Genomic DNA, 15000 nt, shown 5'->3' with positions numbered 1-15000 from the left:
GCACTGTGTTAACTCTATCATTAGAAAATACATACCAAATGCTAATCCTAAACAAAATAATGCTATAGCAATTTAAGTTGTGCCCTGACCAAAACATTCCCTAACCTTAACCTGTCATTAAAGACATATTTTTGAGAAATACCTTTTCCAGTTGGTTGCTAGGCTATCAAACTCATATAATGAATGAAAGAAAACTAGCTGTGCCCAGACCAAAACAATCCCTAACCCTAACCTGTCAGTAAGAAATGTTTTTTTTTAGACAAAATATTTAAAATGAGAAAAATCCTGAGAAAACACAAGACTGTGGAAATAGCCTATAGAAAGCACTTCAAACAATTCCGTGTCCAGGAGCACGGAAAACAATTCCGTGTCCAGGAGCACAGAATTTTGGCAAAATCCGTGCTCCTGGACACGGATTTTGTGTCCTTAACATCCGTGTCCAGGAGCACGGAATTTTTGGAGATCATGTTGGTGTGTGTGTGTCTGCGTGTGGGTGTGTCTGTGTGTGTTAACGTGTAAGAGGTAGGCAGTCTTTGAGTATATGGTGTGTGTGTGTGTGTGTGTTTACCTGTGGGAGGTAGGCAGTCCTTCCAGTCGAAGTATCCAGCGTATATGCCGGGCTCCAGGTATCCCACTATGGGGTCGGCCTTCTGCTCAATGTAGCTCTCAAACACCTCAGCATCCAGCCGACGCACCTCCTCAAGACTCAACTACACACACACACACACACGCACACACACGCACACACACACACACACTATGAGTGGTCCTTATTCTGCGTATTACCTGTGTCTATGCTTGTGAAGTTGTGCTGTGAAGTGATGTCCCCACCATCAAATACACTCGGTAATCTCTCTGTGCCTGTGTGTGTGTGTGTGTGTGTGTGTGTGTGTGTGTGTGTGTGTGTGTGTGTGTGTGTGTGTGTGTGTGTGTGTGTGTGTGTGTGTGTGTGTGTGTGTGCCTGTGAATCTGTGTGTGTGTGTGTGTGTGTGTGTGTGTGTGTGTGTGTGTCTTACGCTGAGTACTCTCTCTGTGCCTGTGAATCTGTGTGTGTGTGTGTGTGTGTGTGTGTGTGTGTGTGTGTGTGTGTGTGTGTGTGTGTGTGTGTGTGTGTGTGTGTGTCTTACGCTGAGTACTCTCTCTATGCCTGTGAATCTGTGTGTGTGTGTGTGTGTGTGTGTGTGTGTGTGTGTGTGTGTGTGTGTGTGTGTGTGTGTGTGTGTCTTACACTGAGTACTGTCTCTGTGCCTGTGAATCTGTGTGTGTGTGTGTGTGTGTGTGTGTGTGTGTGTGTGTGTGTGTGTGTGTGTGTGTGTGTGTGTGTGTGTGTGTGTGTGTGTCTTACGCTGAGTTCTCTCTCTGTGCCTGAGAATCTGTGTGTGTGTGTGTGTGTGTGTGTGTGTGTGTGTGTGTGTGTGTGTGTGTGTGTGTGTGTGTGTGTGTGTGTGTCTTACGCTGAGTACTCTCTCTATGCCTGTGAAGCCGTGTGTCTCCATGTGGTGGGCCATGTTAAGGAAGGTGTGTGTGCGTGTGTGTGTGTGTGTGTGTGTGTGTGTGTGTGTGTGTGTGTGTGTGTGTGTGTGTGTGTGTGTGTGTGTGTGTGTGTGTGTGTGTCTTACGCTGAGTTCTCTCTCTGTGCCTGAGAATCTGTGTGTGTGTGTGTGTGTGTGTGTGTGTGTGTGTGTGTGTGTGTGTGTGTGTGTGTGTGTGTGTGTGTGTGTGTGTGTGTGTGTGTGTGTGTGTGTGTATGTGTGTGTGTGTGTGTCTTACGCTGAGTACTCTCTCGGTGCCTGTGAAGCCGTGTGTCTCCATGTGGTGGGCCAGGTTGAGGAAGGTGTGCTTCTCCAGGTAGTGGCAGTTACTCAGGAGGATCAGCAGACGCTGCTCCTGTGGAGCACACACACACACATGGACGTACACACACACACACGGACGTACACACACACACACACACACACACACGGACGTACACACACACACACACATGGACGTACACACACACACACGGACGTACACACACACACACACACACACACACGGACGTACACACACACACACACACACACACACGCACACACACACACACACACACACACACACACACACACACACACACACACACACACACACACACGCACACGCACACGCACACGCACACGCACAATCACCTCAAATCATTCACAATACTCATCCACTGGCAAAATGATGTTCATGACACCTTGGGTTTTCGTGCTAACAGACAGACAGACCGACAGGCAAAATACACCAAACTCAAGGGAGTGGAAGGTTCGGGTGTGATTCCAACCAGCAAACCTCTGATGTAAAGCTCATCTCCTTTAAAGGGACACTGTGTGAAATTTTTAGTAGTTTTTTTTCCAGAATTCATTCTGCCCATTCACTAATGTGTAATTTGGTGCAGTGTAGTGTAATGTAGTGTAATGTGGTGTAGTGCAGTGTAGTATAATGTAGTGTACTGTGGTGTAGTGCAGTGCAGTGTAATGTAATGTAATGTAGTGCAGTGTAGTGTAGTGTAATGTAATGTAATGTAATGTAGTGCAGTGTAATGTAATGTAATGTAATGTAATGTAATGTAATGTAGTGTACTGTGGTGTAGTGTAATGAAATGTAATGTAGTGCAGTGTAGTGTAATGTAGTGTACTGTGGTGTAGTGCAGTGCAGTGCAGTGTAATGTAATGTAATGTAGTGCAGTGTAGTGTAGTATACTGTAGTGTACTGTGGTGTAGTGTAATGAAATGTAATGTATTGTAGTGCAGTGTAGTGTAGTATACTGTGGTGTACTGTGGTGTAGTGCAGTGCAGTGTAAAGTAATGTAAAGCACCTACCGAAGTGGGTTTGGAGTCTTCATAAGTGTTACTGAAGAGGTCAGGAGAGCCCAAATCTGAAGACATACTGACAACAGACACACGACACGTTAATATAGGACTGCATTCATGCCAACAATATTACTACACCAATCATAAGTTATTATAAACCAACTTGAGCAAAAGACAAACACAGGTGCAACAAAGGAAAAGGATGGCAATTTTATTGGTATAGCAGCGCATTTCATATACAAATGCAATCCAATGTGCTTGATAAAAATAAAATAAAAACGTGGCAGGTGAAATAATAAAAAAGAAATTAAATGAAGAAAAAGAAGAATCCACAGAAAAACACAAAGGGACACAGAGACACACAAAAAGACAGAGAAATACATAGACAGAGAAACGCACAGACACACAGAGAAACACAGAAACACACAGAGACACATAAAAACGCATAGACCCATAAAAACTCACTGGGATGTCTCCAAGTCTCCGTCCGTTTTCGTGCTCAACTCTTCCAAGCAGCCGATGAACACCTGAAGGGAAAACACGCAGACAGAAAGAAGCATTCAGAGAGTCGACCAAAGCTATGGGGACACTGATGCCATAACATAGTATAACACTGTGTGAGATTTTTAGTTGTTTATTTCCAGAATTCATGCTGTCCATTCACTAATGTTAGATTTTTCATGAATACTTACCACCACCATCAAATTATAAGTATTCATTATGACTGGAAAAATTGCACTTTTCATACATGAAAAGGGGGATCTTCTCCATGGTCCGCCATTTTGAATTTCCAAAAAAAAGCACATTTTTAGCTGCAAAAATGACTCTACTTGGACCATACTAGAAAATATTTGTTTATTACTTAGTAAACTTTCATGTAAAGATCAAATTTGGCAATAGGCAGCCCAGTTTCAATGAGCAGCATAGTTGCAGTACCTTTTTTGACCATTTCCTGCACAGTGTACCTTTCAAAAAAGCCTGGATCACCACTAACATTTAATCACTTGTTCCTTTTGTCATTTCCAACAAACAACCCAACACGACCGAAAACATAACCTCCTTGTCGGAGTGAATAAATTGAATGCAAGAATATACAGTATTTGTTGCTAGACATTAGGACTGCAACGATCAACTCACGATTCGGTTTGTATCCATTTCTCCAGTCAAAAAATAATCAGAGCATGTACTGCTTCAATATCAACAAATTAGTAGAGTCATAAATGGAGGTTCCGTGACCAACCTCTGGCAACAATGTTTTGATGATTGATTTGACCTCTATGGACCTCTATTTAGCCCCCATGTCCCTCGCAAAAATCCCGGGCTTTTTTGCTAGAGAGCCAAATTCAAAATGGCGTCCGGCGGCATCTCTAAAAAATAACTTTTGATCTGGATGACCTAGAATCATGTATGAAGGCACTTTTTCATACAAGCCAACCATGAGGATTCCAAATCTGACATCATTTTGGTTATAAAACTTTGTTTTGACAGTGAAATTCAAGATGGCCGCCATCTAGAACCGTTATTTTCGACCTTTATCATATTTGGACTGGGAACCTCCCAATTTGTGTGACTCCATTTCTCATGTAAAGATATTGAGAGAATATCTGATCTACAAGCCCAGAATTCCTCACATTGTGGGGCGTAGTGGGCTTGTAGATGGGCTATTTTAACAATGTGTCTTTTTTGTAGGCTATTATTTGACAATTTGGCAGGTATTTTAGCATTGTTTGATGATTACTTTGGATGCAGTGATGGTCTTTTACTTTGAGAGTCCTTACATTATGACCCCACCCCCCAAATCAGGGGGTCTTTACCCACAGGTCGAGAACCACTTATCTAGTTAAAAAAAGACCTTCACGTTTCACATTTTCCAAGCATTCTTGCACAGAGAAGCCCGTTGAGGAACTCGAGGCAAGAGCTGCTGAAATGGAAGAAGTGCGCTCACAGCAGTGATCAACTTGGTTGAAGACAGTCAGTCTCCCAGCTGCAAGAACACTGTGTTGTTGAGGAATGTGTGGTCTTATTCAACCCCAATGGCACATACAGGAAGACGCAGAAGAGCAAGCTCATCTCGAAGATCTCCCTCCACCCTGTTTTGATTTAAGAATCCTATCTTGCTCGAATTCAGTCGTTCTCAAACTTTTCCCATCATTTGCCCCTCAGAGGGTCTGGATGCCTCCGTGGCCCCTCCCCCTTTTTGTGGGGTAAAAATCACTTCTGGCTGGCGCTATCATAGTTATGTCTGACCTGAGGTAAATTAGTAAATAAATGGTTTCTAAGAAAAAGCAGTACTAGCGCAAACTGATTTTGCGATTGCTGCGCAGAATTAAAGGAAAGGTGAGATAAAACAAAAAGGGACTGCAGTCGAATGCAGTGCAGATGTGTGTTCATTTCCTATTCTATTCAAATCAATGACAATGAATAATATAATGTTGGTGAGGGGGCTTTAAACATATTGGCTTATTGGCCATATAGGAAATCTTTTTTTTTTTTTTTTGGGGGGGGGGGGGGGGGGGGGTCAGATCACACTGTGATGCCTCCGCGCCCCCCCAGGAAGGCTTGCGCCCCACTTTGAGAAACTCTGCTCTAATTGACATAGGCATGATCTGGAGGATGGGAACTCCATCAGCAGAAGATTGGCAGGCACAGGACGGCACCCTATACAAGTAGGTTGGGCTATGCCCAAAAGCTGTTATCCATCATCCTTGCCTTCTCATGCTCCCAGTATCATCGGTGCCAATGATCCCTACGATACACCATACTTAACAAAAGAAGACGAACGGGACCTGCGCATACATGGTAATGCACATACACACACATGAAATTGACAAGTTCCCATCTGCCAAGTCTTTCAAAATGTTATTGTGTAGTGTCAAAAACAAGAAAAAGGCTACACCATTGAGCAGTCTGAAGCTCTTCACTGTTTATGATGGTCAATGACTGTCAGGTAAGGTTGTAGTGGCCCTGTTATTGATGCAGCTGATACCGATGTCTACGGCAGCTTCCTGGCATGCTAAGCATTAAGAGAAACGAAGAGACTGTCCGCTTCCATGACTTGCTGACAAAAGATGGCAGACTGCATTGTGCAGCTACACTATTTTACAGGCTGTGATGCCAACTTACCTGTAGGGTTCTATGAAAAAGGAAAATCATCAGTACATGATAAGGTGATAAAGAGCTCTGTGGCACGGCAGCAACTCTCGGTTGCTCTCTGTTCACCTTGAAGAGAGAGTACAACAGCTGTTTGTGTTCACGATACAGATGATCTATGCAGACAAGAAAAGTAGCACCATGGCTGAAGCCTGTGCTTCCAAGTCGAAGACCATGAAGAGAAAGTCTTTTATCTGTCTCCCTCCATATGCAGACAGCTTATGCCAACTCTATCCCAACTACTTGCCGTATCTAGTGTGCCACCCCACACTAAAGAACCACCCATCGCCACTCAAACATGGTTGAGAGTATAGCGTATAGCTTCCCCGGGCCCTGTATTCCCCGGTCTTTGTATGGGAATGAGGAACTACCGACTCTTTTTCTCAAAAGGGTCCCATGTTCCCCGCATTGTATGGCCCAGGATGCTTCACATGCATATCTCTTGCACAAATGGTTGCCATGCGTATTTCATGTCAAGTTTGCGAACAGTGGCAGCCTAACCCTAACCGTAACTCTAACAACAACCCTCCCTAGTCATGCGGCAGCAGTCTACTTGGAAGCAGCAGGAATAGAACCCCTTTTTGAAAAAAGGGTTCTAAGTTCCCCGGTGGCGGGGGGACATAGGACTCGGGGAACATAGCTCCCGGGCAACATAGGGGTGACCCTGGGAGCTCATACACTGATGATTTTCCTTTTTCATAGAACCTTGAGTTGGCATCATGGCATTGTGCAGCTACACTGTTTTACAGGCTGTCTGCCATCTCTTCTGTCAAAAGGTCACAGAAGAGGACCGTCTCTTTGTCTCTCTTAATGCTTAGCATGCCAGGAAGCTGCCGTAGACATCGGTATATCAGCTGCATCAATAACAACAGGGCCACTACAACCTGACTGTCATTGACCATCATTAACAGTGAAGAGCTTCAGACTGCTCAATGGTGTAGTCTTTTTCTTGTTTTTGACACTACACAATAACATTTTGAAAGACTTGGCAGATGGGAACTTGTCAATTTCATGTGTATGCATTACCATGTATGCGCAGGTCTCGTTCGTCTTCTTTTGTTAAGTATAGTGTATCGTAGGGATCATTGGCACCGATGATACTGGGAGCATGAGAAGGCAAGGATGATGGATGACAGCTTTTGGGCATAGCCCAACCTACTTGTATAGGGTGCCGTTCTGTGTCTGCCAATCTTCTGCTGATGGAGTTCCCATCCTCCAGATCAGGGGTTCCCAAACTTTTTTCCCTGCGCACACCCTTGTACATTTCAATGTGGGTCGCGCACCCCCTCAGCGAATATTTTGGTGTGCTGATGGCCACACAAGTATGGATTCACTGCTCATTCACTGCATATTAAGCACAGTCATTTTTGGGGAATTCTCTTTTCCAAAAGCCTTGGAATTAAACTACACTTCAGATGGACCCTTCCAGCATACAATGCACCATACAATTAAAAACTACTTAATGTTCATTAATACTGGATAAAAAACTACCATATCTGCCATTGCTCTATTCAGCTCGCGCACCCCATTAAGGCAGGCCGCGCACCCCTAGGGGTGCACACACCCCAGTTTGGGAAACCCTGCTCCAGATCATGCCTATGTCAATTAGAGCAAGATAGGATTCTTAAATCAAAACAGGGTGGAGGGAGATCTTCGAGATGAGCTTGCTCTTCTGCGTCTTCCTGTATGTGCCATTGGGGTTGAATAAGACCACACATTCCTCAACAACACAGTGTTCTTGCAGCTGGGGGAGCTTCACAAACTGACTGTCTTCAACCAAGTTGATCACTGCTGTGAGCGCACTTCTTCCATTTCAGCAGCTCTTGCCTCGAGTTCCTCAACGGGCTTCTCTGTGCAAGAATGCTTGGAAAATGTGAAACGTGAAGGTCTTTTTTTAAACTAGATAAGTGGTTCTCAACCTGTGGGTCAAGACCCCCTGATTTGGGTGGTGGGGTCATAATGTAAGGACTCTCAAAGTAAAAGACCATCACTGCATCCAAAGTAGTGCAAACAATCAAACAATGCTAAAATACCTGCCAAATTGTCAAATAATCGCCAAAAAAGACACATTGTTAAAATAGCCCATCTACAAGCCCACTACGTCCCACAATGTGAGGAATTCTGGGCTTGTAGATCAGATATTCTCTCAATATCTTTACATGAGAAATGGAGTCACACAAATTGGGAGGTTCCCAGTCCAAATATGATAATTTTGGGCGGTGACGGCCTAAAAAGGTCGAAAATAACGGTTCTAGATGGCGGCCATCTTGAATTTCGCCGTCAAAACAAAGATTTATAACCAAAATGATATCAGATTTGGAATTCTCATGGTTGACTTGTATGAAAAAGTGCCTTCATACGTGATTCTAGGTCATCCAGATCAAAAGTTATTTTTTAGAGATGCCGCTGGACGCCATTTTGAATTCCGCTCTCTAGCAAAAAAGCCCGGGATTTTTGCGAGGGACATGGGGGCTAAATCTTTTCTAAAGGGTCCATAGAGGTCAAATCAATCATCAAAACATTGTTGCCAGAGGTTGGTCACGGAACCTCCATTTATGACTCTACTAATTCCTTCATAAATGTTTTCTGTTGATCTCTAAAGCGTCAATATAGTCAATAATACGTACACGTATGTCACGTGACTCCTCAATGCTAGATGCCATTGATATTGAAGCAATAAAAGTTATTAAATGCTCCAATTATTTTTTGACTGGAGAAATGGAATCCCGCTACAGTCTCCAAGTGGTCTGTGTGTGATTGAGCTCTACCAGGGGGCTCCAGAGCTACAAACACACATACACACACAGGAGGTCTGGTAGGAACCAGGCTATGAGTTGACATGGAATAAGCCAAAGATATACAACTAGTGTACCTTCATGATTCTCACAAACAGCTCTGACGCTTGGTCCTGAATTGCTTCCAGTTGTAGAATCTGTGTGGAAACAAACACACGCACACACACACACACGCATGCACGCGCGCTCGCACACACACACACACACACACACACACACACACACACACACACACACACACACACACACACACACACACACACACACACACACACACACACACACACACACACACACACACACACACACAATTAGAACATAATTCATAAATAACTGAGGTCACACAACCACCAGCAAATACAGATCATAACTTGGCATGCCAAAAGAAATGTGTGTGTGTGTGCATGTGTGTGTGTGTCTTACATTCATTTCATTTGGTTTGGATTCCAGTGGATCCTTTAGCGACTGAAGCATCAGGAAAACACACTGTTCAAACTGGGCAGGCTGCGACAGAGAGAGAGAGAGAGAGAGAGAGAGAGAGAGAGAGAGAGAGGGAGAGAGGGGGAGGGAGAGAGAGAGAGAGAGAGAGAGAGAGAGAGAGAGAGAGAGAGAGAGAGAGAGAGAGAGAGAGAGAGAGAGAGAGAGAGAGAGAGAGAGAGAGAGAGAGAGAGAGAGAGAGAGAGAGAGAGAACACAATTCAAACTGGGCAGGCTGCGACACACACCACACACATTCAACTCTAAGTTCAATATCTGTGAGGGGTCAATTGGCAATACAACCATCAGAGGTGCTGTACAAACCAATACTACTCAATACAAAGAAACATTCAATACTCAATATATGCACCATAAACTATACACACTCAATATGCAGAAAGATTATATATATTCACCATAAACTATACACACTCAATATGCAGAAAGATCCTATATTCAACATATACACCATCTGTATCTGACAAGGGATGTGATGTAAACTTAACTAAACTGAACTTAACTAGTGCACACACATGTGTGCGTGTGTGTGTATGTATTTATTTATGTGTGTGTGTGTGTGTGTGTGTGCGTGTGACTGACCAGGGATGTGATTCCTTCGTTGTCCACCTTCCAGTCCTCCTTGTCAGCGAGCCTCCTCACATCTGAAAACACACACACACACACACACACACACACACACACACACACACACACACACACACACACACACACACACACACACACACACACACACACACACACACACACACATGCAAGAGGAATGATTACAGCTAGTCACAAGTGTAACTCATAGGCGAACCGAACTGAGACCACGTCAACCAAGGTCTCAGTACGGTTCGCTTCGGAGAGGTCTGGGTACGCTTTGGAGCGTTCGCATATACGGCAAAAATGCTGAGTCACTACTCTGAGTTCGCTTAGGCGGCTGAAAGAGACCAGGTGTGAAAAGGCTGTACATTATATGTGTGTGTGTGTGTGTGTGTGTGTGTGTGTGTGTGTGTGTGTGTGTGTGTGTGTGTGTGTGTGTGTGTGTGTGTGTGTGTGTGTGTGTGTGTGTGTGTGTGTGTGTGTGTGTCTACCTTCAGTAGTGTGCTGTACTGTAGTGAGTAGGCTGTGTGTGTGTGTGTGTGTATGTGTGTATGTGTGTGTGTGTGTGTGTCTACCTTCAGTAGTGTGCTGTAGTGTAGTCAATAGGCTGTGTGTGTGTGTGTGTGTGTGTGTGTGTCTACCTTCAGTAGTGTGCTGTAGTGTAGTCAATAGGCTGTGTGTGTGTGTGTGTGTGTGTGTGTGTGTGTGTGTGTGTGTGTGTGTGTGTGTGTGTGTGTGTGTGTGTGTGTGTGTGTGTGTGTGTGTGTACCTTCAGTAGTGTGCTGTAGTGTAGTCAGTAGGCAGTGTGTGTGTGTGTGTGTGTGTGTGTGTGTGTGTGTGTGTGTGTGTGTGTGTGTGTGTGTGTGTGTGTGTGTGTGTGTACCTTCAGTAGTGTGCTGCAGTGTAGTCAGTAGGCAGTGCACCCTCAGTTCCAGCAGCAGGTCCTGGATAACCTGCAACAGATCATTAGGAATCTCCAACGCAGACAACGCCTCATGACACAACCTAGAGAGAGAGAGGGGGGGAGAGAGAGAGAGATAGGGGGAGAGAGAGGGAGAGAGGAGAGAGAGGGGGGAGAGAGAGAGAGAGAGAGAGAGGAGAGAGAGAGGAGAGAGAGGAGAGAGAGAGAGGAGAGAGAGAAGGAAGAAGAGAAAGGGAGAGAGAAGGAGAGAGAGAAAAAAAACAGAGACAGACAGAGAGAAAGAGTGAGAGTGAAGAGAGGGTTTGGTATTGATGCCAATTATTATTATTATTATTATTTGTTTTACTTTATATAGTGATGCCAATCGGATGGTGAATGAGAATGAGAGGAGAGGCAGAGAGAAGAGGACCTGTGTGATGTGTGTGCTCCACTGAGTGTGTGTGTGTGTGTGTGTGTGTGTGTGTGTGTGTGTGTGTGTGTGTGTGTGTGTGTGTGTGTGTACCTGATGGTGTGTATGGTCTATGTGGTGTGTGTTTCAGTGAGGGTGTGTGTGCTGTGTGTGTGTGTGTGTGTGTGTGTGTGTGTGTGTGTGTGTGTGTGTGTGTGCTGTGTGTGTGTGTGTGTGTGTACCTGATGGTGTGTATGACCTACGCATGTGGTGTGTGTTCCAGTGAGGATGTGTGTGCTGTGTGTGTGTGTGTGTGTGTGTGTGTGTGTGTGTGTGTGTGTGTGTGTGCGCGCGCACGTACCTGATGGTGTGTGTAGCCTGTATGATGTGTGTTCCAGTGAGGGTGTGTGTGCATGTGTGCGTGCGTGTGCGTGTGTGTGTGTACCTGATGGTGTGTATAGACTGTGTTATGTGTTGGCCAGTGAGGGGGGGCGTGTTGTCCCAGCCCCCGTAGAGGCGGAGCTGGACGTCCGGGAGAGATGTAGGCAGCAGACACCCCCTCAGCAGCAGCACCAACCTCGTGACCACCTCCTCGATCATACGCTGCAGACACACACACACGCACGCACGCACGCACGCACGCACGCACACGCACGCACAGAAACACACACACACACACACACACACACACACACACACACACGTTTACAGAAACACACACACATGTGCACACACACTCACACACACGTTTACAGAAACACACACACAAACACACACACGTTCACAGAAACAAACACACACACACACACACACACACACGTTTACAGAAACACACACACACGTGCAGACACACACGTTTACAGAAAAAAACACACACACACACACACACACATACGTTTACAGAAACACACACACACGTGCAGACACACACGTTTACAGAAAAAAACACACACACACACACACACACGTTTACAGAAACAAACAAACACAAAATATTTTTAATAATCATCAGGACACATACAGGCGATTGTGTATTTGGGGGGAAGGAATACTGTAATAATGATGAAATAAGAAGTGTCTTGATCTGACCTTGAAGTCGTTCTGTTTTTGCCGTGCGTTCTTCTTTGACTTCTCCACCTGGCCAGACTTCTCTCCTGTCTGTAGAGCAGAAACACACTCATCTGGGAACTTCTAGATCAACATGCCTTCTTGCAACACTACTCACATGTAAATAGTGTGCGTGCGTGCGTGCGTGTGTGTGTGTGTGTGTGTTAGCTCACTAAACAGGCTGCCGTTGATTCATCCAGGGCTTTGTGTGTCTGTGTGTGTGAGTGTGTATATGTATATGTGTGTGTGTGTGTGTGTGTGTGTGTGTGTGTGTGTGTGTGTGTGTGTGTGTGTGTGTGTGTGTGTATGTGTGTGTGTACCTCACTGAACAGGCTGCCGTTGACGTATGATATCCAGAGCTGTGTGTGTGTGTGTGTGTGTGTGTGTGTGTGTGTGTGTGTGTGTGTGTGTGTGTGTGTGTGTGTGTGTGTGTGTGTGTGTGTGTGTGTGTGTGTGTGTGTGTGTGTGTGTGTATGTGTGTGTGTACCTCACTGAACAGGCTGCCGTTGACGTATGATATCCAGAGCTTCCAGAAGTTGGGCAGTTGGCTGATCACCACATCAGTCAGGCGCTCCACAAACTGCAGCTGGGGAGGACCTGTGGCGGTACTGACAGACCAGGCTGGATATGTGGACACGCACGCACGCACGCACGCACACACACACACACACACACACACACAGACAGACACGCACAACACACATGCACAGTAATGAACAGGTGTAGTATTGAGATGAACAGGTGTAGTATGGAGATGAACCGGTCTAGTATTGAACAGATCTAGTATACAGGTGTAGTATTGAACAGGTGTAGTATTGAACAGGTGTAGTATTGAACAGGTGTAGTATTGAGATGTAGTATGGAGATGTAGTGTTGAACAGGTGTAGTATACAGGTGTAGTATTGAACAGGTGTAGTATACAGGTGTAGTATTGAACAGGTGTAGTATTGAACAGGTGTAGTATACAGGTGTAGTATTGAACAGGTGTAGTATACAGGTGTAGTATTGAACAGGTGTAGTATACAGGTGTAGTATTGAACAGGTGTAGTATTGAACAGGTGTAGTATTGAACAGGTGTAGTATACAGGTGTAGTATTGAACCGGTGTAGTATTGAGATGTAGTATGGAGATGTAGTATTGAGGTGAAGTGCACTTACTCTCCTCTCGGGGGGTCTGGAAGCTGCTGCCTCTCCTCATGTGGAGAGCTCTGGCCACCAGGCGCTTCTCTCCCTCTACAGGACAGACGGACGGACGGGGGAGAGAGAGGTGAAGAGAGAGAGAGAGAGAGAGAGAGAGAGAGAGAGAGAGAGAGAGAGAGAGAGAGAGAGAGAGAGAGAGAGAGAGAGGGAGGTGAAAAGAGGGAGGGAGAGACAGAGAGAGGTGAAGAGAGAGAGAGAGAGAGAGAGAGGGAGGGAGAGAGAGAGAGAGGTGAAAAGAGGGAGGGAGAGACAGAGAGAGGTGAAGAGAGGGAGAGAGAGAGAGAGAGAGGGAGAGAGAGAGGTGATGAGTATCAAACAGGGTCTGGAAATTACCTCAGCGGGACTCGAACCGTGGTCCCCGTGGGCATGTAAGCCCAAATGTGGGGGGCTTAGCACGCTGCGCCACAGCGCCTCCCCGGTTAGGTATTTGTAAGTGTGTCTTTTCATGAATGCTGCAGGCTGGGTATTTGTAAGTGTGTGTCTTTTTTTTCAATGCTGCAACCAAAAGATTCTTTTCATTTATAAGCAGACCGTATCTGCTGCTACAGCAGGGTGGACACATCCAGAGGACACTGGCAGCAGAGGAACACTAGGTGGAGCTGGAGAGCTGGGATTGCAGACACACTACACTTCTGATGAGAGGAGGAGGAGAAGGAGGATGTGTGGTGTGTGTGAGTGACGGAGAGAGAGAGAGAGAGAGAGAGAGAGAGAAGAGAGAGAGCATGTGTCTGCCTACCTGTGTCTCTGTGTGTGCATATGTCTCTGTGTGTGCGTCTGTTCGTGTGTGTGCGTGTGTGTGTGTGTGTGTGTGTGTGTGTGTGTCTCACCCTGCTGTTCCCTGGCGTCCTGCATGAGTTGCAGTATCCACTGGTGCTGGGCTGCGATGCACTGCCACGCCGGATCGCCACTGGCGTGCAGGTCAGACAAATACCTGACAAGAGTAAAACAAAAACAAGGAAGGATCAGGAAGCGCGCTCGACACATTGTAGTCTAATCATGCTCTACACCCGGTTGCTTGGCGTGGTCAATGAATGAACTCAAATCTCAAAAATAAATGAATAAAGAAGCGCTCATCATCAGGTTTCTTTTGTTTTTTAATCTCCTCACGGACCTCACAGGCGATTCAAAAACCAAAAAGATATCTGACGAGTGCTTCTTTATTAATTTACTTCTGAAATACAAAAACAAGATATACAGTCATAGGAAAAAGTTTGCACACCCTTTGAAATTTCTTACATTTCTGTAAAAATTTGTCATAAAACATGGTCTGATCTTCCCGGAAATCACAGGAAAGAACAATCAGAGTCTGCTTCAACGAATTCCACCCAAACATTTACAAGTTATCATATTTTTATTGGCCATAAGATGTACACATTCACAGGACAGCAAGGCACAAGTGACATTTCCTATGATTCAAGAAACATTCAAATGGTATGAAAACAGACCAAGGCCTGGCGGTCATCTGGAACTCAGTATAACAATACAACCATGTTTATATACTGTACATAACCTTCATTATTTAT

The 15000-nt window shown here is 45.2% G+C and overlaps 1 protein-coding gene across 1 annotated transcript in view; it reads right to left on the bottom strand.

Moving 5' to 3' along the window:
• exoc2 (exocyst complex component 2) overlaps positions 1-15000 on the bottom strand; it is a 33188-nt gene that overhangs the window by 6109 nt on the left and 12079 nt on the right. Inside the window, exons 11-23 of the mRNA XM_063200644.1 lie at positions 14305-14408; positions 13436-13510; positions 12766-12899; positions 12261-12329; positions 11617-11774; positions 10745-10866; positions 9856-9917; positions 9203-9283; positions 8857-8916; positions 3300-3361; positions 2844-2910; positions 1771-1887; positions 569-710 (exon numbers count right to left, since the gene is read on the bottom strand). Of these exons, the coding sequence (XP_063056714.1) occupies positions 569-710; positions 1771-1887; positions 2844-2910; positions 3300-3361; positions 8857-8916; positions 9203-9283; positions 9856-9917; positions 10745-10866; positions 11617-11774; positions 12261-12329; positions 12766-12899; positions 13436-13510; positions 14305-14408 (1253 nt within the window). The remainder of the gene's footprint in view (positions 1-568; positions 711-1770; positions 1888-2843; positions 2911-3299; positions 3362-8856; positions 8917-9202; positions 9284-9855; positions 9918-10744; positions 10867-11616; positions 11775-12260; positions 12330-12765; positions 12900-13435; positions 13511-14304; positions 14409-15000) is intronic.

Source organism: Engraulis encrasicolus, chromosome 6 (assembly GCF_034702125.1).
Source record: "Engraulis encrasicolus isolate BLACKSEA-1 chromosome 6, IST_EnEncr_1.0, whole genome shotgun sequence".
Classification (NCBI taxonomy): domain Eukaryota; kingdom Metazoa; phylum Chordata; class Actinopteri; order Clupeiformes; family Engraulidae; genus Engraulis; species Engraulis encrasicolus.
This window is presented reverse-complemented; position numbering and strand designations above follow the sequence as displayed.